At 37.2% G+C, this 25,220-nt stretch overlaps 2 protein-coding genes across 2 annotated transcripts; both read left to right on the plus strand.

The window, feature by feature from the left end:
- Window positions 1-897: 897 nt before the first annotated feature.
- Window positions 898-11,059, plus strand: spaca4l (sperm acrosome associated 4 like). Its single transcript, XM_034124307.1, has 3 exons — window positions 898-1,036; window positions 8,712-8,822; window positions 9,809-11,059. Exons 1-3 carry the CDS (start codon window positions 985-987, stop codon window positions 10,042-10,044), a joined length of 399 nt encoding a protein of 132 aa, XP_033980198.1. The 5' UTR covers window positions 898-984; the 3' UTR covers window positions 10,045-11,059.
- Window positions 11,060-22,184: 11,125 nt separating this feature from the next.
- LOC117477600 (sperm acrosome membrane-associated protein 4-like) lies at window positions 22,185-24,246 on the plus strand. The gene is made up of 3 exons (XM_034124310.1): window positions 22,185-22,390; window positions 23,134-23,244; window positions 23,843-24,246. Exons 1-3 carry the CDS (start codon window positions 22,339-22,341, stop codon window positions 24,058-24,060), a joined length of 381 nt encoding a protein of 126 aa, XP_033980201.1. The 5' UTR covers window positions 22,185-22,338; the 3' UTR covers window positions 24,061-24,246.
- Window positions 24,247-25,220: the final 974 nt, after the last annotated feature.

Consider the following 25,220-nt stretch of genomic DNA (forward strand, 5'->3'; position numbering starts at 1 on the left):
AAAAACATACCATTTAGGCTTTTGAAATGATATGTTCTATATATTATGACTTCACCTACTTCAATGTTATTAAGATGTACATTGTTATTCTATTTGTTAAGCTGTGGTACTGCTATTGCTGTTATTAAAGCCTTTAAATGTCTTCATGACATTTTTATCGTTTTCATCGTCACACATGCAGTCATGCATGCAGCAAACTGTTGAATTGATTTTGTCTTTTTTTACTGCTTACTTGTTCCATCTTATCTGTGAAGCACTTTGAACTGATTAACCTGCATGAAAGATGCTATAAAGTTTGTTTGATTTAATAATTGACACTATAGATTACAATTAGAAGTGGAAGAGTTAAGAGCCTCTAATTTGCAACTCATATTTCATCCAAATTCCCCCACTACTGTTTCTTTTCCTATAGACTGAAAAAAACAAAACTGAAAGCATTGGTTTAATCATTAACAATTACATTTATTAATAAGCGTATCATGTGTATTGTTAATGCAATCTTAATCTAAACTAGCTGTGAAATTGAGATAGTGGAGTAAAGAGTACAATATTTGCTGCTGAAATGAAGTAAAGGTAAATAGCACCAGACAGTGATAAATGTACAGAGTGGCTACAAAGGTAATAAAACAACATTCACCTTTCAGCTCCATCAAAACAATATAAATCCACACAGGATCGACATGGAGTTCAATACAAAGAAATCAGCATTCAAAAAATGTAATTTCCTGTTTTCCCAGCTTTCCCACACTCCTTGCAGGAATGTAATATCCCTTTACCTGTGAGTCAGTCAGGTGGGAGAGCTGAGAAACTGGGTGGATTTCCCAGAAGACCTCCTCTGATTGGATAACGGTGACGTTCGGATGGGAGGTGGAAAATTATAAATGGCTGAACAAGTTTGTTGTGTGATCAAATATTATAACGGTCTGAGTCCTCACAGCCACATAGTCTCTGAAAGTGTATAACTTTACCCTCCTTTTCTCCAAGATGAACAGAATTATTCTCCAGCTTTTGGCTGTCGGATTCTGCTTTGCAGTCGGTGAGTAAAAACGACATCAATTCTGATTAAGCCTTTTCATTTTAAAATGCCACGTTTTGCGTAATTCTACAGCGTGTCAAACTCACTTATCAAACAGTGATTAAAACCGAACGGACTTTAATTCCATAGACATCGTTTAACTATTTCCGCTGGGAAAAAATAACGTTTTTGCTACACAACATTTAGTGAGGCTGTGTTTTAATTTGCTTGGGTACCCTGAACAATATCGGTTGGGTCTGCAGCGTATCGCTGTGTTCATCATTTAGGCCTACTTATTTATATTTTGCAAGTTGTAGGCTAGATGATTAGGTTACGTTACATTTCTAAGTTGTCCTTCTAGATTGATCTTTAATTTTTTTCCGTGATTTAAAAAATTAAATAAAGATTTGCTAGACGAAAATGCTCCTACCAAATAAGTTTTCCAGGGGTGAAAAACTAATAAATGGCTTTATTTGTGGTTATTTTGGAAATGTGTCTCAGAAATGTGAATTATTGTGTTCTTAGTAGGGCTCAGTTGAATGCTGAACCTCGAGGCAGACGTTGACAGGGTGTGTTCACTACAAGTGGTGTATCACATCCATTTAGGGGCAGGGGGCCTAAAGCAAGGTGTGGGAACATGATATACAATTTTTCTGGTTTTGTAGCGTTAGTTTTTAGTTGAATGGAGAACTAATTTGACAGTTGCAGATAAGACTCAGCTATTTTCATCTGTGCATTTGTTCTATCCATATACTTTTTGTTTTCAAGTTCAATTTAAAAAAAAAAAAAAAAAAGCCAGATAAAAAAAAAATAGCTAAAAAGCACATGTTTGAAATTGGCTAGTAAAATAATGGGTTATACTGTTGCAACAAGTAGCTTAAAGTAGTGTGCAGACAGTGTGATCAAATTGAGCTTAAGGTTATAAATGAACAGTGGAAAAGGTTAGGTTAAAGGTTTACTAAGTGGGCTTAAAGTAATGTGCAACTATGGGTAAACAGTGGGGTAGTTGGCTCAAAGTAACACAGAGATGGGCGGGATGGGCAAACAGGCTAGTTGAAGCTGTTAGCTTAAGTGGCAGACAAACAATTAGCTCAAAGTATTGCATCAACACTTGAAATAGTAAGCTGATTGATTACGAATTCTAAGTTTAAAAAAAAAAAAAAGTAAAAATGGTTGTGATTCAAGTATTTCAATTATGACTATTTGCTGTTATTCAAAAGAGAAGCGGTTAAACGCAAACAGTTTGGTTGCCAAGGACTAGTGGACTCCTATTCAACGGACAGTTTTCCTGTTTGTATCCTCTGTGCACATCCCAGGCTTTACTTTAATGCTGTTATTACAGGTTAGGGTGAGGCAGCCTGTTTGTAGTACGAGGGAGTTATTTTGGGGTTTCTTCCAGACCTTATTAAAAGACTGAATCATGCCCCAACCTGCCAGCCATTGCATGAGAAATTCCTCACCTTGTAACAGTTGACGCTTTGCCCAAGTCTCAAATTCCACTCCGACAGAGGGTCTATAGACTGGGCCCGTTATAATGGACATATTCTTCAACTATTGTATTTTGAGTCTTTTGTAATCCTTTGGGTACCCTATTCTCTGTTGTTAAAGTCTCCCGTTTCAAACCACACCCTAACTTTGAGGAACTATATTCCCATCTTGGCTGCTTTATTATACTTGACACGTGAGAACCTTTATCTTTTTAACCTACAAACCCTTTACTAAAGTTCTTGTTTGTGACAAAAGGTGATTCACAAATGCAGGTAATTATATACCGAGGTGACCAGGAGGGATGAAGAGATATGGGTGTGTGGGTGTGTTTGTTCCTTAGGGAGAAGCAGAGTATTCCAGATGGCAGTCTGGTTGATTTTTGAAGTAAACATGTTACAGGCTACTGAGGTTTACCCAAGCACCAGCCGTCAGAATATAGACAAAAATACTTGGATACTTTTGAACCCAGATGTCAGTGAAGTTGTAAAATTGAGAGTAACATTTACTGCTGACCAACTTTACTTTACTTTTTTTTTTAAGTAAAAATGCAGATTTAATTCAAAGTAATTCAGAGGTGGACAAAAAGCACTGTGTGCAACAAACCGTTAATGTGAAAACTCCTCCCATCAGTCTGGCTAATCAGCCTTCAAAAATCTGGGTACTGCGACCTTCTGTATAAGTGGTGTGTGTGGGTGTGTGGGTGTGTGTGTGTGTGTGTGTGTGTGTGGTGTGTGTAGTGTGTGTGTGTGTGTGTGTGTGTGTGTGTGTGTGTGTGTGTGTGTGTGTGTGTGTGTGTGTGTGTGTGTGTGCTGTGTGTGTGTGTGTGTGTGTGTAGGTGTGTGTGTGTGGTGTGTGTGTGTGTGGTGTGTGTGTGTGTGTGTGTGTGTGTGTGTGTGTGTGTGTGTGTGTGTGTGTGTGTGTGTGTGTGTGTGTGTGTGTGTGTGTGTGTGTGGTGTGTGTGTGTGTGTGTGTGTGTGTGTGTGTGTGTGTGTGTGTGTGTGTGTGTGTGTGTGTGTGTGTGTGTGTGTGTGTGTGTGTGTGTGTGTGTGTGTGTGTGTGTGTGTGTGTGTGTGTGTGTGTGTGTGTGTGTGTGTGTGTGTGTGTGTGTGTGTGTGTGCACAAGACACACCTAAGTGTATTCATCCTAACCTGTTGTAGGTGTAAGGATTATAGTCCTGGTACATGCAGTCAGTCTGTACATATTTACCCTCCCCATACTTTTAGTAAACTTGTTTGCATATAGTTTTTACGATATAACGTCTCTTAACTTTCCATGCGCAGTGGGACGGTATTTTAGCACATTGCTCTAAATGTGAGCATAATTTCTGGCAGAGCGCTGATTGCTGTAAAAGCAACATCAAAGACACGATCAACCACATCAGAGCTATAATCACTTTTATTATTTCTAGCTCCTTGTTATTTTAGATTTGTACTGGATTTTCGTCTCTTAAACACAGCCACTTTTTATTGGTATTTGTTCTCTGTCCCTCTGTGTTTTGGGTTCCTCCTCGTGTTCCTGTGGTAGAAACGGCAGAGCTGATGTTTATGATGTGTAGTTTTAGTGACAGAGCAGCAGAGGGCAGTATATGTCTGACACTGCACTTTGAGGGTGCCACACCTCAGAGATCAAACTGGGTTTGTTATCAAACTGCTTGAAAGAGGTAGAGAGTTTGGTTCAATTTGAAAAGGCTACTTTACTAAAGAATAGTTGCTGGTCACCGAACAACCAGCATTATTTGTTGAATTATTGATCTGCACTAGCTCTTAATTTAGCTTAAAAGTAGTTTTGTGAATACCTTGGGCTGTAAATCCCTTTTGTATTAAATAACATAATACATTTTCTACTTATCCCTACTCACTTCTACTTACCTACTTCTACTTGACCTATGTCAGTGAAGGATATTGTAATCTTTGACCTAGTTGAATTTCTTTTACAGCCGTAGTTGCCTAATCATTTGAAGAAGAAGACTTCATGTGCAAAATGTTTGATCATCTTATACATAATAATAGATTGAACTGTCCAAAACATGAATGGTTTAGTTTGTGAGTGTGATAGTGGGGTTGTATAAGGTGGCCTACTTATTCAGTCAGTGTCTATGGAGGTAACACACTTACGATGGATACCTCATACAACCCTACTTCAAACTACCAAAACTGTCCATTTATTAATAGATACATATAGATACATATAGCAATTGAATTTCAATGTTACAATTTGTTTTTTAACGCCATTACATTCCTGTCAGTTACTTGACTGGGACTCCTCATTGAATGGCCCTTCAAAGGTGTGGATTTTCTCGTAATTGTCTGCACAATGGCACACTGGCTTCGAGGATTAAGAAAAAAACATGTCTCTCTATGCCAAAGTGTTCTTGAAGTCAAGAAGTCATATGCATCGTGACTCTTTAATCTCGGAAATATGTAGGGATGCCTGTCAATTCCCCCCTGCCTATTGCGTCTTGTTTTCATTAGACACATACTTCGCTTCTTGATCCTTAGCCTGCGCTTTGAGTAAACACACTGGCGTTGTCGCGATCACGAGAGGTGAGGATGCAACACATTACATGTTGAGCCCCTTCTGCTACAGTGAACAAAATGCCCACTGTAATTGAACATCATTACACTTTAGTGATCCCATGTGACCTCCTCTCCGGACTGCCTCAGACTCTCCTCACCTCCACAAAGAACACTGTGTAAATGTGTGTTTTTATTATTTATTAAACCTTTATTTAACCAGGTGGTCCCATTGAGATCATCGATCTCTTTTTCAAGGTACTGTGTGTCGTGTTTGGAAGACTTTATTATATGGAGGATCAGTTCAGACTAGATTTCAGATTGCAACATGTTTGTGTTGTGCATTGCAGAGCGCTGAAGTATTACTAGGTGTGGCTGCAACAAGGCCATTTTATGTCACTTCAATTAGTAATTATTTATAAGATTCATTATTTGCTGACTTTTTACTTTATTGCGGTTTAGCTTGGTTTTAAAACAAGTCAGTCAGATATATGTTGCTTGTTGGAAAAAAATGTGAAGGTTGAATGTCTTCCAGATCAAGAAATCTTTTTCATGTCACAACATTTTATTATTTTAATGATTTATGTGAGAAGGAGCCAAATAGAAGTACAGAGGATAGTCAGCTCTTTCTGAGATGTAAGCTCTACTTAAACTCAGGTCTAACCGAAACCGGAAAAAAAGGTGTGGTGCTGTTTCTGTACTAAGGTGTGGCCTTCTTTTGCATCTCTGAGGTAAAGAAGTGCGATATCTCGTGACATTATAATTGACATCAGGCAGACCAAAGGGATCATACAAAATGTATTTTGTCACTTGAAAATATCTCCTACACATTCTACCTTTTCAAATAAAACTCTCCCACTTTTGGTGAAGTCTTTGTTGTTTCTCTACTATTTACTAATTATGAAAAGAAAGTGCTGACTAAGTAAATCTGTGTTACTTACAGCCCTTCAATATTCATCATTCATTTAAAGTGAGACGATACATTCTTAAAAGAAGAAATATCACATTAGTTCTCCCTTCAACAACACAGAATAAAGTGCACCATTGACTTTAACTTACTTTGTCTGGAATAACTTATTGGGGGCTTATCTTGGCAAACACTAGATAAGATATTACTAGCTGACATTACTGAAAGGTTTTTCAGGTCTATTTATTATTGTTAATTTGTTCAATTATATAAACGATACCAAATCTGCTTTGAAGTAGTTTATTTTGTAGTATTGAAGATTTAAATGTCAATGATCTTAATATAAATATTAAATCTGGGTGATTTCTAAGATTGCTTTTATATTATTGAATGTATTACTTTTACACACCTGAAGGTTAAACAAATGGTTACCAACTTGATTTGCTCATGTCCTTGTCAATGTGCATTTCTCCAATGGAAGTGGCATTTTCTGATTTAATCAGATGTAATTTTTAGCGTCCTAAAAAAACAAGAGGAAAATTAAAGTCAGAGGAGGATTTCCTTGATTGGAAATCGTCTTTTGTCCCCTCAAATTAGTTTTATGATCTGGGTCCTGATCGCTGATTGGGTACCACAAGGTACAATTATACAGTTTAATACTAAAAAAAAAAACATTGTAATCTTACACTTATCAGACTGTCAGGACCTTTTATAATCACAGAGTATAAACTTACTCAGAGGAAAATCCCTGTGTTAAACATGTACACACAGTACAACAAACATGAAAAGTGGCTTTATTAACTTACACAAAAAAAGGAAAGGGAACTTTCCAGACACACTTTTTTTGTATGATGACTTCAGTGTTTACTTTCCACGGATGTCATGGTGTTTACATGGAAACTGGAGCGGCAGGATCCTGACAACAATGGCTTCACCGGAGGTCACTCATGATGCAGTATCTCCCCTCCCAGCTCTGAGTCACATAGGAATCAAGCATTGACGGGCGGCCATTGTGAAACTAAGACGCAGTTTAAGTTGGTTGTCTTTACAATGAAACATTTTTTCCATCTATTTACATAGCATCACTCCCAGTCGAGTTTTTTTTTTTTAATTGACCTTTAATAACAGTAACGTCTGTAAAACTTGCTTCAGGCAGCACTGAGCAGATTTATTGTAAAATTCCAGCAACATTTTCAGTGCACTTAACAATAAAAGCTTTGTTATTTGATCAGTCACAAATCAAGTGTACAGGTGCATGTAAGGCACTCCTCTGGTTTCTGAAAGAATTCAATGGTTGTAATGATCCTTTGCCTCATGTGACTTCATAAAGGGTTGAATTGACCAGGCCGTTATTACATTGGATTGGGTTTATTTACACTTTGTTCATTCAGTATTATAACAGTTTATGTTTTTTTCAATTTTACAATCTTTAGTACAGCTCAGTGGATGGAGTGACTTCCATTTGTAGAAGGATCAATCTCACGGTACTAACAAAGTGACACTTCTGGTTGTTTTTACCTTAATTACTCTCAAAATAATGCTTAGATTTTGATCAACAATAACACATATTTTCAGCCCAAATCATACACAATACAACCTTATTTAGAAAAGAGGCCAGCAACCAGTGATGCAGCATAAATTGCAAATAATAACTTGCATAAACAAATAAAGCATCCTTCATCAGAAACATTTTGACTACAGGGAAATGAAGGTGATGCAGTTGAAGTAGTAATGGGAACGAGACTGTACTGGGGTTATATTTGATTATTCTTTCTGGGTGTGGTTGTGCTCTTGATCCAACAACACCAAACAAGGTGTGGCTGATGGTGATAGCGTTATAGAAGGAAAACATTTCTCCTTCTCTTTAACTTACCTCAAGGCCTCATTCCAAAATAGCGGATTGATTGACCTGTCTGCTTGTGTTATATCACCTGTTTGTTTTTTTACACAAAACAAAGATCTTTAATTATAATAAAGTTACTTCATACACATCCAAAGTTACAAAAACTGACAATGAATGGGAAGAATACACGTTACTTGTAGCACTTCTTGAAGGTGCTGGTAAAAAAAGTACATTGATTTCTTGTTATGAAACTTCTAAATAAATTCCAGACTATGATATGAGATTTTATATAGTCGTTTCATGTCAAAATTAGCAAGGTTAACCCTGATCTTCGTGAATTCAAAAAGATTCTCCAGGCTCTTTTGCTCTCCATAAGAGTTAGCTTGTCTTTTAGATGTAAATCTGTTAGATGGTGTATTAACATTTGACATTTCTGTGAATCTATTTCCTGACGTCCCTCACATTCATCACTACATGCAGCTCTGGATTTGTCCAAAATGTATGGTGGTTGTCAAAAACTTGCTTCTGTCATGTGAGCTCATCTCAGTGAGTTGGATTAGTAATAACCTGAGCAAATGAACATCCCGGGTTGATCCCCTATGACCTTTTTAGACCCGTTATCTGTAAGGCAGGCTTTTATCAACAAACCTCGACTATAAACCCACCTTCCAAACTAATGGTTTGAATGTATATGTTCTTAAAAGGGAACTATTATATGTAGTCTGCTGTAATTTTGTGTCTGTAAACTGATCACAACTGTGAAACTGAACACTTAAATCCTTGAAAGCCTTTGTTTCAGACACACGAGAGAATGTTTTATTAGCTACGTTTGTCACATCTCTTTGTCTGTGGAAAACCTATTTATGCTAATTCTGCTATTCTTCTTCCTCTCCCCTTCTTTCCTCCATCTTCCTCCTACTGTCCTGTGTCCCTCCAACTCGCAGGTCAAGCCCTGCAGTGCTACAAATGCACAATCGGCTTTGGCGACTTCTGCTTAACCACTAAAACAACATGTGAAAGTGGAGAACGATGCTTCAGTGGTAGTGGGGAAGCAGGTAAGAAGCTAACAATCTCACCAGACGACATTCTCCTATCGACTCCACATCGTATGCATTCTTGACACCTGTAAAATTAATTTCAAGGTTGAGGATTATTATTTTACCAGGACAATTGCATGATTTTATAATTGGTTGATCAACAGAACATTGTAGTAAGTTTAAAACATGGATTCCTAATCAGGGGTCCCATTACCTCATGTGGTACTTTTTACAGTGGCCCGGAGGTACAAGGAAAGATTTTCAAGAAGCTCAACTATTCACCAGTCAGTTTTAACACATTCAACATTAGCCGTTTACACTTTAGGATAAAAGTCACGAATAAACAGTTTAAATGGTTAGCATAGTACTGGAGGAAAAATGATATGGGTTGAACTTATATCCATCCAAAATAGGTTGATGTTACATGACTTGACTTGACTGAAAAGCTGGTATTCATGTGCCCACACAATCTACCCAACCCTATGCACTAAAGTATAAAGTTTGCAAGGATCAAAGTAAATATTCAACTTTAAAACCACATGAATTAAAATGTCATCAGTTGCTCTAGACAAACTCGCCTTTGTGCCTTATTTATGTTCCATTTATATGATTGAAAGATTGGACCTTGTGAAATACATCGTAGTGAACAAAAATCCTGCGTCAACTTTATGTCAATGATTTAGTAACTTTATATTCCTTAACAAGCTTCAGCTGCTAATTGATTGATTTTAAAATCATAACGAAATGAATAAGACCAATGGCTGCCTGGAAAAGTAGTTAAAACACGTATTTAGATCCAGACCTTGATATTTACTATTACTATTTCATTTTTTTTATGAAATAGTTTTACGTTTTTTGTTCCATATGGATTTTTACCCTGGATTAATTATGTAATTTCCTGGAAATGTGTGTCAAGGTCAGCCAACTAGAACATTGGGTGCCTCGCACTGCACAACACTTTTAACAATAGACACTGATTGTGTGTGTTTGCTGTCACTCTACAGTTGGATTTGTGGACATTAAGAAGAAGGGCTGTCTAGTGTTGGCTAAGTGCAACAAGACCGAAAACACAGACTTGCCCTATTCCATTTCCTCTTCCAACACCACCGTGTACAAAATGACCAAGACATGCTGCAACACCGACCTGTGCAACGCCGCTCCTGGCCTGCCCGGGGCCTCCGGGGTGAGCCTGACCCTCGCCACCGTCACTGCTCTGTTCATGGCCAACATCCTGGCTTGACAGAAAAACGCAGACGACACGTACACCCATAATACACACACACTACATATTGTACACACACCAGCACTAAAAGGTTTCACTTATCTGCTTACACGTGATTTTTTTTCCTCCGCATCGATCATGTCTTGGATTTTAGATTAATTAGTTAGCTATCCTCATTTCAATTCAAGAGATATTAAAATGTTAGTTCATAGACTATTTAAAGATTAGCACAAGACATGAAATATGAAATATGAATTCCCCCATCTGCTTAACCTGCAGTTCATTTGGCTTTGTGTAAAGTTTAGTTAACAAATCACAGGTTAGGCATTTCACTCTGTGACAGAGTTGTTTTAAGTTTAAAGGAATAGTCCAACATTTTGGGTTTTGTTTGTGTGAAATTAGTTGGATTTAAAAGATCAGTATTACTACAGTACACAAATTTAAAGTTGTTCTTCTCATCGGACTCAATGCAAGTAGAGGAATTATCGCATTAAACAAAATGTTGGACAATTCCCTCACTTTATTGCTTTTAACCCACTGTATTATCATTTTAGATGCATAATATCGCAAACATATGGATTTCAAAGCTTCTATGAACATTTATTTTTCTATTCACTTCATTGATGGCCTTTGGTTTATAACTGTGTTTCTAACATCATGTAAATCTTTTGGCTTATGTCTGGTAGAGTCTTTGAAAAGATTTCAGTTTTTTTTTTCATTTTAAAATATTTGTTTAAAATACACTCTTACTTGTAAACGGTTATCTTTCCTGGTTTAAAATGTATATATGAGAAGAATGTGATTAAATCTGATTGTGCAGGTTTTGAAATGTATTCGAGATTGCAGCATTCCAAATGATGTCACAGCTGATTTCTAGTTATACTCTATTTTACACAAATCGTTATCAAATGTAATTAACCAACACTTTTGGCATTATTCTCCACGAAAGCGTCTGAACATTTTGGCGAAATTGCTAATATAGATAAACATTGAAGATGTCAATAAATATCCAAATTGGGGAAAAAACACAAAACTCTTGTGTGGTGTCAGTGGTGTGATTTGGTTTCTTCTTTCTAAATATCACCGGCTCGTTGCCACCCTGCAGGACCGACTGGTTCTTCAGGTTTCAGCGCCGAACACCGGAGACTGGAATGAAGATCGTCATCGCTCCTAATTCCAGGTGTTGACACACAACATTCATTTTTGCTGCATGAGAACATCTAAAGCAATGATGCAAACAAAGAGCTTTAAGCCGTACATCATCATTTTATTACCCAATGTTCTTTTTTTTAAATGCAGTCTGACATTTAGCATCTGGGTGCTTTAATAAAGTCAAAGTTAACATACTCATAACAAATATTTCATAAACCAACATCTTTTTTATAAAAACTTGTTCCACATATTTTTTGAATTAGTGAATTGATAATAAATTAGAAATTATGTATAAACTCAAACAGATATTCTCAGGTTTTGGCTGCACAGAGTGGAAAGGTGTAATCTTAAACTGGGTGTTTCTAGGTTTTCCACTTCTGTTCTAACAAAACAATATGAATATATTCTTTACTCTTTACTGACAATGGCATCAAAAAAGCACTCATTGTGAAAATACAATCTCGTGATTCAATGCGCTATTATTTAAGTTGAATGACTGTCTTAGGCAGTTTCTACAGCTCATGGCTAATTACAATGGCTGCATCAATCTGTCACATTCCTCCGGTGGCTCTTCCCCAAAGGTGAGGACAAAGGATCTGAAAAAACCCTTCTTGTCCCCTCCCTACCTGTGTCTGAACTGTATAAATATCTGGCCTATTCGATCAGGGTCTTCAGTCTTCACACCACACAGCATCACAGGAAGGATCTTCTTTTTCTCTTCGAGCAGCAACCAAGAACAAACCAACACAACAAGATGGCAAAGATTGTTATTGGAATCATTGCAGTTGTTGCACTTTTCATGCTGGGTAAGCTTTAACAACTATTAATATTTGACCACAAAATATATTACTGGAAATAGAGATATGTCAAACAAAGTATGGTAAAATAAATCTTGAAAACATGTTGGTAGACTTGATAGACTAAAAAGGCGGGAAAACTATTTCCCACTTTTCTCTCCTTTTTCATAAGCTTTTACTGAATTTTGGCACATTTTCTTCCTATTGGTTCATTTATTGTTTTATCACTCAATTGTTAATTATAGCAAGACAAATATCACAGGTGAATTCAGCTTGTTTTGCACATTTAGGAATAATTTCTTTAGCCCAAACTGATGTTTGGGTGGTGTGTTTCGGTGAAAATTAGCACATTTCAAAGTTTCCTGAGAAATACTTTTTAAAGGGGTCAATTCATCCAAATTTGCTCAAAACAACAGTTTGGAAAAATCTCACCAGTTATGTTTCCGACCACAAAATAACTTGGGACAAATCAAACTGAAATGACATATTTAAAGGGAGTATTTATTTGAAGGAGAGAAGATCCATTAAGCATCCCATTAGCCTCAATTAAATTGCATTGATGGCAAATATTTTCGAGGAATAGTAACCTCAAATGCAAACAATTTGTTTTCTTTATGAGTTAAAAAATCACAGCCCATTGACTATTTAAATTCTCCAAATAACCTGACAACCTGCTGAAAGTGTGAACCACTGAGTTGCATCCTTTCATACCTGATATTTTCCGTGATATTGAATATCCAAACCAGTCTTGATGAAATCGGCATGATGTTTCCTCATACTTCAATCGTGTTCAATTGTGACACAGCGCAGGGTGCGGTGTGTCACCCCTGCGCTGTTAGGTTGGCTAACAAAACAATGTTAGCCAACCTGTACTTAAACCTAACCGATAAACATACACTCCCCAATTAATATGTTTTCATTCAATCAGTTAAAAGAAAGTTCAGTGTTTTGTTGATTATTTGTTTCAGTTTGAGACACAGGTAGTTGTTTAATCAAACTGTTCTGAAATAACTTTAAATGATATTATTTTGTGTTTCAGCTGAATCCCTGGAATGTAACAAATGCAGTTATGGTCTGTTGGGCTACTGCCTCAGCAGCAGCACAAAAACTTGCGAAAACACCACTGAAGTCTGCTACACCGGAAAAGCCTGTAAGTCAACTCCTAATTGCCTAATGTGCACACCCTTTACATTCAAACATTTTGCAACAAAAACACATGACTAAATTAAAACCACTCCCAAATACTGTGACACATAGATCAACAGGCACACCCAAGTGTTACTATATACACATGTTTTACCTTGAAACTTATTCAAAGTAATGATTCCGTAATCAATTTTTGGGGGTGAATATAGGGTTTTAATTCCATTATGTCAACAATGTTATTTTACTTATCCTACAAAACCTGCATGCTAGTTTGGAAGTTGCTGAAAGTAGTGAAGTACTTTTATTGTCTTGAAACAAAGAAACTTGTATTTCCAGTTTGTGGGATGAAAAGAAATGAACAAGTGAAGGGATGAGACAGTGTACAACAAAAAAGCAGTGTGGGGGAAGGCATTACTTTACAAACTACCAATTACTTCACATGGTTAAATAAAGCTACAGCTACGACTAAAAACTGTCAATGTAAATGTAATACAACATATATAAATGTTCCCATTCTCCAATGGATATACTAGTAAAGAAATTGCAGTTAAACATATAAACACTCAAATTATTACCTGTACCTGAAAACATTGTCTGATCAAATACGAGGTTCATTTCCACCTCTGTAACTCTTATTAATACCACTCAACCGTTTCTCCTCAGCCTTCACTGCACTGACCACTGTGGGCTTCAACACCCAGGGGTGTCGAGAGCCAACCGGCTGCAACATGACCATCACTGGTACCTTGGCCGGTGTCAGCTACTCAGCCACAGTCGACTGTTGCTCAACAGACAAGTGCAACCCCATCAAGACCAGCGGTGCCCCATCCACCAAGATGACCTTCACCGCTGTCATTGGTGTCGCCGCCATGGCCTCCATGCTGGGAAGCATCCTGTAACATGATTTTTAAAAATCACAAAAACAGCTGCTCTTAAAATGCATTTGATATAGATGTTTTAGTACAAAATTACACCATTCTGGGTTTTCACATGACCCAAAGCAATATCTTTGGATATGACTGATTGATTATCTTTATGCTCATATGCCTAGACACTCTTTATTTTTCATAACTCAGGTCTTGTCATGTCAGGGAGTTTAGTTTTGATGACAAGTTATATAAAATCTCAAACTAAGGTGTCCACATCATGGAAGTTGATCAATGGGATGTTTCAAGGGAACATTGAGATTGTAAATCTTCTAGGCTGTTATTTTGCTTTTTTTTTCTTCAAATCATTTTTTATTTATCCTTTTAACTAATCTGTGTCTTACTGGACAAGTAAGATGTGAAAATAAAGAAAATTGTTGAAGAAAATCTGTTGTCTCTGCTATTGTTCTTATTTGAACATGCATCCATTTAATGTCAGACAGAGGCAGATTACACCTGGCCATTCACGTTCAAACTCACACTTAACATAGAGTACACAATATTATTTTACTTCCAATATTCTACTTCACTGATTCCCAAAAAATACCACTTGAATGGTTGAAAAGTAACAATAATATTAAAAGCAACATCAGCTTAAAATAATTAACCTTCCAATATAGTTTGTTTAAAGCAATGAATAGATGGATCCAATTCATGGAAGCGATACAGGATGTGTACGTAGCAAAGGGACAAAAAACATCACAATGAATGATTCATTATGGAGTAACGTATAAAAATGTACCTTTCTGTCCACCAGATTAATGGCTAGTGATTGTTTGAATATTACCATCCACTCAATAGAACAAAATATGTGGGTCTTTCTTTTCTAGCGCAGTAATACAATGCTGCATTCATTCACGGACACATGACATGGAAGCTACAGAACAAAATAGACTTCTCAATAAAGAAACTGCAGTATTAGCCATCTTTAATAACATGTGCTACGTAAGTCACATTTCGGCTGCTGAAAGAAATTGAATTGATAAATAAGGCCAGCTTTATGTCCCCGGATAGGCACTTCATTGAGTGGAGGTAATTGGAGAAAGGAGGATGATGGCAAGGCTTTCATTCTTGCTGCTGTCAGACTGCACAACCAGCAATTATGTATGCAATAATTTGGATGGGGTTCAGCCTGTCTACTGTATTTTTTGACTTTGTTTCACTCTACTGTTTACTTAATAATATACTTTTGTACTTCCTCTTGTTGTTGCACCCTTTTTTAACTGCAAATGTCCCCATTGTAATACATTACTAATAAAGGATGCTGTTATCTTCATTCCTGTTACATTCAACCCTCACAAAGGTTCTTATCAGTACTGTTGAATGCGTACAGTATTACTGATAACTCATGTATAAAGATGTTGACCATGACCGTGACTGCTTCTGAAAGTAAGCGCTGAAGGGTAAGAGGCTGACCAACTTGTGGCATTTTTACCTGTCGAATCATCTAAAAACATCACCATGAGCAAACTACTGTGGAGCTGTGCAGCATTATTCACTCTCTTTGTTACAGGTAAGAGTTTTCACTGTATTTTGCAGATGTAAAATCTTTAACCTTGTGGATTGGCTCAAATGTTAAAATCTACGTCAATGTCATACACATGTATCCTGGATTGGATTTAGTCACCTTGTAAGGTCATGAAAGTGACTCTCGATATGTACTTTGTGATTACAGCCAGTGCTTGTTTGATAAAGGTGCGCCTGAATGGAGTCAGATATAAGTGGCTTTGGTTAAACTTGTTTTCCTTCAGTACATAACAAAGGGTTCACACTCTGAGATCTAAAAACGTTCCTTTTTCCTATTTCCTGTTCGCTTTTTGTTTCCACAGTTGAGGCGCTCTCCTGTTACACCTGTAATGTGAACATCCTGGGCTCCTGTTTGATCGAGAAAACTGTAAATTGCACCAAAGCTCAGGACGGATGCTTCGTTGCAGTTGCCAGTAAGATGAACAGCTAATGACTCATTAATCATCTTTCTACAATGACATTTTTTTTCCAATAACGCACACAGTGTTTGCCTCATAACCACAACATTAGATTAGCACTGAAATTTGATTTGTTCTCTGCTGTTAAATGATTAAGAATCTCACCTGAAGCATTGACTGACCAGGCCTGCCTTGTTAAAAGCTGCAAAAAAGAATCATAGAACTACCTGACATAATTAATTAATTCTCATATAGCCGTATTTGTATTAACAAATACAATTAAATACATAGTAATTGGGTTACTTAAGGAAAAACAACGTGATTCGACAAAATATGTATTAATTAAATGGGAGAAAAACTGATATTGATCAAATATATAAAGGGAGAGATTATCAGCAAGAGTCATTAGAAATAATTATGTGGATTTTAAATGTGAATTATTGTGTATCATATCTGAATAACTTAAATAAAGGGCAGATTTGTATTATATCTATTTTTTGCTATGGGTCCAATAAAATATATGCTAAAAAACTAAACAATTGTCACAATATGTGTTAAAATTCCCGTAGAAACTCTTCTTTAGGTGTTTAAAAAACATCAACGTTTCTCCTCTTTGCTTCCTCCACAATTTAGTGCCGACCTGTTGGATATCCATGAGCGTGGCTGCATAGAACGTTCAAAATGCAGCAACAGTAGTGGGTCCATCCTGAACGTGAAATACACCATCACGGAGATCTGCTGCAAGGACAACCTGTGCAACGCAGCGGCCGCCCCCCCGCTGCCCCTCACTGCCGCTCTGGCTGCTGCTCTGGTGGCAGTGTGGAGTCAGTGGGGCCTTTAAAGACCACTGTAGCAGGAAGAAAACATGTTGCTGCACATATAGATGTTTTAGTCCTTTCATTTCTTCTAAGTGCTTTAATGATGTGTCCCGATCATTATCCCCTGATGGAGGGTTAGTGGCTGCATATTTCTTCACAGCATGTAGCTCCATGGCAGGACTGAATAGGCCGTTTCCTTAATTTGCATATACTTCATTTGATTTCAAATAATCAGACATGCATGAGACCTTTGTATTGGCTGGATTGTGTTTGATTTATTTAGTGCTTAAAGCAACCGTATCTCACCACTGGTGATTGCAACAATAAAGTTTTTTTTATTTCTGTTTATCTGTGTTTATTTGGAGCAAAGCCTCCCAAATTACTCATATAATACTAGCACACTTTCTATGAGACAAGGTAGTAAAAGCAGATGTTGAACAAACAAAGAGGTATAATTCTACATTTTTGCTTTTTTTTAATTGAAAAAGAGATACAAGACTTACAATGTTACAACTGAAGCAAGCTTTTTCCTCCATTTTCTTCTTAACAAGTATTGCTCCAACATCTCCCACCTATCCCATCCACCACCTACATTTAAAGTCCATTCGGAAATACAAGTTTTTCACACAATTGACTACCTGCAAGAAAGTAAACTTTAAGACTTCAAACAAAGATCATTTTTGAAGAATTTCCTCCCTTTCTTTGATGTAAGTTAATGCTGTTTCAAAATGTTGAATTATTCTTCAGAAGACCAAGCATTGCAGCGTAAAATAAAACTAATTTTTGAATTAAATGTTCATCATGCTCATGATCTGAAGTGAACAATGCATCTTCTATCATTATGCCATCCTTCTTTAGCTCCATGAAGGGAGTGTCCCCTCGTTGCTTTTACAAAAGATCCCAATATTTGTTGAAGATTTTTAGAGTGAAGCTTTGTTGTCTGAAGCTTTGTTGTCTGAAGCTTTAGAAAATGCATGTGTTGTTGCTCAGAAGTTCACAACTGATCAAACACACGTGCAAATAAAATGTGTACACACACACAGAGGCAGGAATGAGTCATCTCATCTCTCTTTGTTAGGCGCTTTAATAGACCTCTGGTTTTTAGAGGATAAGATAGAGGTAATCAAAATATGCACATGTGGTTGACGATTGAAAGCAATGTCAACATCATGTTATTGTCTCTCTGAGCCCCTGATATCGAACCCTTGATATAAAAGCTGACGCCCTGACCAGCAGCTCACCTGCGCTTTTGGATATTTTACTGTCTCTGTTACATTGACATCTACTTCATTCTTTCAAAAAGAATTTGATTCGAGAGCAAAATGACAAAGTTCATCTGGGTCTGTGCGGCACTGATGGCCATGTTTGTTACAGGTAAGATCACCAAACAAGAGACGCTTTTGTATTTTCCGTGTTTACAAAGTGGAACGTTATCTTTATTTTTCTACTTGGGTCAAAAAACATTCATTTGAATTGATACAAGGGCTACCTTGGAAAAGTGTTTTGCTACTTTCAATGGGATTTACCTAGTTAAATAAAGTTAATAAAAACATAAATATATATATAGATTAGCTTTACATTTATATGTTTCCTAAGTAACGTTTCCACAAAATGTAATAATATAAAATAATTTACTTTTTGAGTTATATCTTTTATATGTCGTAGATTTGTATTTGTAGCAGCTCACATCCACAGCTCAGACTGATCTCATATGTTTTTAAGAGATATTCTGATATGTTGAATATGTTGAAATTAAGTTTGTAGGCTATTTTATTTGTAAAGAGATACAAATAAAATAGTTGTGTTTATCTCTACCAGGATACAAGGAATGCCAAAGAGTGTATAGAAAGCTTTACAATGTATGTCCTCCCAGAGCATTACTCGCTTAGGCTGAAAGCCGAAAGCCACAAATAACTGGAAACTCATGCTCATACAGTGTGGGGAAACTCTTTCCTCTTTTTATTTCTTTATACTTATACTTTTGACAATGTCTCATTAATCAAAAAACTATCTGTGACAATGTTCGTACATCCTGAACGAGCAAACAGCTAATTTATGACAATAAACTCTCATCTCATGTTGCAAAAGATATTTAACACTGTGGACACTTTGTTATTCTGACATGGAAGTACATTTTAATTCCATAAACTGTATCAAGCTGGAGAAAATGTGACTGCTGCTCATATCTTTACAAAACCTTATTATATAAACAGGTAACTTATGTCAAGGAGCTTGAATCTGGTTCATTGGATGGATAATGGAGTTAAACGGAATCTTTTGTAATAGAAAAATTATATGAAATCACACAGTTTAGCAAACGCAATTATCAGCAATTTCACCAAAAGTCAAAAATTGCTATTACCTTGTATTGTGATTAAATAGAAGAAGAAGAAGAATAGGAGGGATGAAACCCTCTTTAATGGTCACACATGCAGAGCACACAGCACACACAGTGAAATTTGGCCTCTGCTTTTAACCCATCCTAGTACAAGGAGTCTAGTACTAGGAGCAGTGGGCAGCTATTGTACAGCGCCCGGGGAGCAATGGGAGTGGGGGGGAAGGGGGGTGTCCGGTGCCTTGCTCAAGGGCACCACGGCAGGGCAGGAGGTGAACTGGGACCTCTCCAAGTAGAAGTCCACACTCCATATTTAGGTCTGGTCGGGGACTTGAACCAGCGACCCTACGGCTCCCAGTCCAAGCCCCTACTGACTGAGCCACTGTCGGATAAATATCAGGATAATATGTTGTTGTGGGGTCTTTGCTGAGCGCGGCTGTATACTTCCTATCATCAATCAATCAAGGATTAAAAACAAAAGTACCTGTGACTCTCACAGAATGAAAAAGAGAGTTAAAATAAAATACAAATAAAATACACTTTCAGTAATTTAGTAAATGTCTTCGAAGACATTTACTAAATTACTGAAAGTTTATTTTATTTGTACTACTTAGCATATTTCAGTGATATATTGAGTTGATGAGAAGATGATCTCTTTAGTATAGTGGGGGTTTGTGTAAGGGTTTTTTAATGAGAGTATATATAGGTGTACTTATTCTATACTTAATAACAATAATAACACTCCCTTCTCTATCCCTGTCTCTCTTTCTCTGTGGCTCCCAGGTGAGTCACTGATCTGTCACACCTGCAGAATGGGCTTCAAAGGGAGATGTCTGTATAGATCCACGGAGAACTGCACCGACACTCAGCCCAGCTGCTTCTCAGCAGATCTAGGTGAGCAACAACTCAAGGATCATGTGATGGGAGTATCCTGCCTCAGTAAACACTATTCACACACTGTGAGACACTGCAGAAGATGAAAAACGTGTTCTGGCTGTACAGATTGAGGTGTGACTGCGAACATCCCACACATGTAAAGGTTTCAACTTTAACAATCAACAATGACTTTCTGCTCCATCTTGAGGCATGACTTGGTTTTGCACGATTGAGACGATTAACATTTATACATTTAATGCAGCCCTTCCTCAAAACAATCTATTGGAAACTGATTTGTTTACCTTTCTTGGCTGGTGAGTTTATGTACCAATTAGAAAACAATTCTTAATTTGGATTATGGCGTTTTTTCACAAGCACTTGGATGTAGCAACCATGAGGATTATCTTTGTAAAAAAAGGAAAAGTTACATGTAGATTTTACAAGGCTACTTGGAAAAAACAAATAAAGGTTATGATGTAGATCATCTGAATACAGACTGGTTTACTGTTAATCATGTAAAAGGATAATTCCTTGAAAAATACACCAACCATTTAGTTTAATGTCACTTCTTCAGAGGAACGGTTCCCATTTAAAAAATGAATCTTGGTTACAATATTGACAAGAGCAAAACATGGTGATGGAGATCTGTCTAATATTTAGGGTCATCTTACTCTCAGCAATAAAGTGAATGAAGATATTTCACAAGATGTTGGACTAAAAATTAACATCATGCTTTGGAAAATATTATCCCTACATGTCACATGCATTTAATTTGCATTAAAATGGGTTCAATCATATGGGCAGCAGTACAAATCACTCCTAAGCCCTTTGAGGAAGATAGCAAGATGAACATATAATATAGTCTTACTGCTTTATCTTGAGGAACATGTTTGGGTGAGTCAGTATTCTAACAACATTTACTCTTAAGCCATTGTTGATGTTTCTATGGCACAACTGAGCACCTGCCATGCCCAAAGCAAACATTATAAACCCTCTAATGCCACCCACAGGATGAAACGTTAATTACACGCTGTCTTGGGTCGGACTAGTACAGATAGATATACACATGACATGGTGGTAGAAAGCAGCTGGGTACATTTTACGGGTACCTAATTCATACTTTAGGATTTCCATTTTCTGCCACTTAATTTATAACTTCTTTACTACATGTATAAGAAATGAGCTGATCAGGTTTTGGCCCCTTTACGATGTCATAACGTTTGTTTGGCTTGTGTAACCATTAGCCAATCACCAACCAAGGTAACCCCGCCCACCTTATCACCTGAATCTCCTGCTAGCACCATTGTGTTTACTTTAACCAAATATCTCTCAGAGGGGAGTGGGGAGTGGCTCCTTATTTTCATCTAAAGTAACATACCCAGAATTAGCACTTTTGAAACAGGGCTGAAACAGAGGGGATTATGGGATGCTACAATGCATGATCTGTTTGGTATTTCGAGCCAAACACTTCAGAGACATGTTTTGTATATATCTGAGACCTATAATATATTGATAGATAATACAATAGTATAATAGGGGACCTTCAAGTAACAGTCTTTGACTTGTTGCTTCTTCACTGAGTTATTCATTTGAACCTCACACTCTGATCTACTTTTCCTCCCTCAGCTTTCAACATCAGTCAGTTTCTGTCCCTGCACCATCAAGGCTGCATGCCCTTATCTCTCTGCAACAAAACTGAATCGGGAACCCTCCTGACGGCAGGATACACCATCACCAGGGCCTGCTGCAGCAAAGACCTCTGTAACGGGGCCACATCCATCCACATCCCTCTCACTGCTGCTTTGGGCACCGCCCTAATGGCCATTTGGAGCACATGGAGCCTTTAAAGGAAACAAAAGAGATCCTATTCATGACTGGGTGTTTTCTCTGTATGCACGCATGAAATAATGCGATTGACCTACTTTGGATACACTCCTTTATTGGTATACACCCATTGTTGTAGTCTCTATGGTTTAAAATTGTACTGTAATAAAGTTCTTGCTGTCCATTCTCATGAACATCGACAGACTTCGGCCACTTCAAAATAATATTTTATCTGCTTGAAACCTTTTGCTGCATGTTGAAAGTTAATAATAAAGTTGTTCAAGCTCAAATGTATTGTTTGTGAGTTTGTCCTCCAAGCTGAGTTTCTGTTTAAAACGACTTCCTCTTCACGCAGGAACTCCAAACAAGATGAACCACATTCTTGCTCCTTACCTTCAGTCAGTCTTAACAGAGTCTTCTCATTAAGTCTACTAAAACTCACTTGACTGACACAGGTATTTAGACCATTCAGCACTTTTTTAGAGCTAATTGTTGCTTTTTTCAACCTCAAGTATGAAGAGCGTTTGGACAGCAGGGATTGTGCTGAGTGCCATCATCGCCGCAGGTTAGTTGAGAATAACTACAGGTGTTATGACTGCTGCCTTTATTCCTTTATCTAGTTGAAAAATGTCTTTTAAACTGAACGTTGACTGACTGTACCAACTAAGTGTGATTTTCTTGTCTTTGTTAACCGTACATTGTAATTGAATGATAACTATAGTCTAAAAATAAATAGCTTTAACTGTTGCTTGTAAGGCCTTTTTATGATTAGGTCTCAGGGGATTTCACTGCACTGCAGCTCAATTATATTCAGTCAGTCGGGTATAAGTGTCTGGTCCAGCACTAATTGCCACAGATCTAGCAGAGTACTCCTGAATATGTTTTATAAGAGTCCCTGTTCAAGATGTTGTGGCAATAAACAAGGATACATAAAGCTTTATTTGTTCCCCCTCAAACACAGCATAGAAATTAAAAGCAGTTTTAAAGCATATTATTACTGACACCAGAATCCTCACACAGTTATTTGTATTTTGAATACCAAAAGGATCAACACATTTCAGGTCTGTTGGTACTTAATCGTATGACCAAAACAGCTAGCATGCACCTTTGAAGACTCCTGCAGTACGGATTGTATTTTTACACTTTTGATTTTATACATATTAAACAAACTAGCTTTGTTCAATGCAGTGCTGGTTGAGGAACTATAATCTAGCACACTTCTGTGTAGATAAGAAATGTTGAGGATATGTTGTTGAGCGAGTTACTGTATCTGATTTCACATGCCGTCTTCTTCTTTTCATTGAACAGCACAATGCCTGACCTGCCGTCAGTGCCCTGTTGGTATTTTTGGGACATGTCTGTTTGGAAGCGACACTGTATGCAATAATGGGACTGAGGGCTGCTTTCGTGGGGAAGCACGTAAGGAAAACACTCTGAATATACTGTGAATTAACAAGGGTTGGAATGTAACTATAACATGTAATAATAAAACTAAACATAATAACTTAGCATCAAAATATTGACTGCTACATGACAAAATAGTTTAAAAGGCTTTGGATTTTATCACATTTTCTTAATTTTTGGATTTGCCATTGAACTTTAGATGCTTACAACAATAGCTCAAGGACAACAGAAGTAATGTAGAGTTAATGTAAACATTTCCAAAAATGAATAGCATGAACAATATTAAAAGCTATAACCCCTCTGCCAAGAAGTTTTCATCATATATCTATGCATTGATTTGTGTCTGCTCCAAGAATGAATGGGACTTTTGGATAGAGTGCTTGCTACTTTCAGTCCAAAAGAGCTGGACACGATCACATTTTGTACACCACATAATGCAGCGCAAATTAAGCCCTATTTTTTTCAAGTGAGGCTTGAACGCAAATAGGGACATTATTACAATTGCAATCAACCTTTACTTCATAAGAGAGCACAACACGTGTATTTTGCCCCTTTAACAAGTAGATTTGATTTTCATTTGCTGTCATCGTCTTCTGGTTTCCATTTCTCCCAGAGTTCAATGCCACAGGACCTTTGACCCTACACATCCGCGGCTGTGTGGACTTGGATCTGTGTGGGAAGACGGTGTCCGGCAGCATCCTGGGAGCAGCATACACCAGCAGCTTCAAGTGTTGCACAACTAACCTGTGTAACGGAGCTGCGTCCGTCCAGCTGTCTGTGACTGCAGCCCTCTGTGCCGCCGTGCTGTCCTCTCTGTGGGGCTTGTGGTAGTTGTAGTTTTACATGACCTGTTTCTTCTTATTATCTTATTATTAACATTAATGTGTCCACTCCTTTGTACTATATATTCAAAGATAATTTTCAAACCCATGAAGCTTCATTAAAAAGCATCATCATGCCATTTTTTTTTTACTGGTGTCCTCATAATTAAATAAAGATTATCTTTATTGAAAAGCCCAAGTGGGAAAGAGACTCTTCTATTCGAAAGTTTGAATTCACCATGCCACAAAAGTATAATTTGGTAATTTTAGAGTTTTACTCTTTATAAAAAAATGTTTGGTTTGAGCAGGACAATAGGCGGAACATTTCCAACTATAGGAATTATTTTTTCTCCAGTGAATCACATTTTAGGGCCTAAAGTTGCTTCATAACAGAGATAAACTTTGCAAAACATTCAATGCAATGACATGGTGTAAAAATGACATAAATATTGGGTCTTCACATGTGCGTGGCAAAATGGCTTAACGCATGAAGACACAAAAAAACTATATTTGAAATAGGACAAGATAAGATAAGATAAGATGGTACTTTATTGATCCCAATTTGGGACATTTTTGATATTGTTAAACCAATAGAAAGTCAGCTATTTCTTATTTTACATCGTTTTTTCACATTTGAGGTTCAGATTTTATCTGCTCAACTTAAAATTTGGTTAATACTTTTATTACTTTATGAAGTAGTCCCGGCCTGAAGACCTCCACATGCCAATTTCTAGTCAGAGTAATATCCCCCCCTTCTGGCAACAAGATGTTTGTGCAGCAGTCACATTTTTTTGAAGGTTAAACCTTTTCTATCTTTGCACAGACGTCAGAGCGCCCCAAATATAAAGAGATAATTTGCTTGGTTGTAGTTCAAAAATGATAGAGGGCCAATCCTGTTTTTTTTAATATATGGTAAAAAAATGTTTAGGGCAGGTTTGCTGATTTAACCAACCTTGGGGAATTTAACAAGCTACAGTTATTTTGATCCCAGAGTAGTTTATTTTAATTGTATGCAACTAATAGATGCACAATAGAAAATACTTCATTAATTAAGGTTACAGAAACACTAGGTTTGCTTGCACTATTGGCTTATTTGTATGGCGTATCTGGGAAATGTTGTGAACACAGACCAGCTACAGTCTACATGTGATCTAGTTACTCCTGTTCAAC

This window comes from Trematomus bernacchii, unplaced genomic scaffold, assembly GCF_902827165.1.
Source record: "Trematomus bernacchii unplaced genomic scaffold, fTreBer1.1, whole genome shotgun sequence".
Lineage (NCBI taxonomy): Eukaryota > Metazoa > Chordata > Actinopteri > Perciformes > Nototheniidae > Trematomus > Trematomus bernacchii.

What these genes read in the sequence shown, in the direction of transcription:
- spaca4l (XM_034124307.1), top strand. Translation starts at nt 985, where the DNA reads ATGAACAGAATTATTCTCCAGCTTTTGGCTGTCGGATTCTGCTTTGCA. An exon ending in CGGATTCTGCTTTGCAGTCG is followed by an intron (nt 1,037 to 8,711) that starts GTGAGTAAAAAC and finishes TCCAACTCGCAG; the next exon opens with GTCAAGCCCTGCAGTGCTAC. An exon ending in CAGTGGTAGTGGGGAAGCAG is followed by an intron (nt 8,823 to 9,808) that starts GTAAGAAGCTAA and finishes GTCACTCTACAG; the next exon opens with TTGGATTTGTGGACATTAAG.
- LOC117477600 (XM_034124310.1), top strand. Translation starts at nt 22,339, where the DNA reads ATGAAGAGCGTTTGGACAGCAGGGATTGTGCTGAGTGCCATCATCGCC. An exon ending in GAGTGCCATCATCGCCGCAG is followed by an intron (nt 22,391 to 23,133) that starts GTTAGTTGAGAA and finishes TTCATTGAACAG; the next exon opens with CACAATGCCTGACCTGCCGT. An exon ending in CTGCTTTCGTGGGGAAGCAC is followed by an intron (nt 23,245 to 23,842) that starts GTAAGGAAAACA and finishes CATTTCTCCCAG; the next exon opens with AGTTCAATGCCACAGGACCT.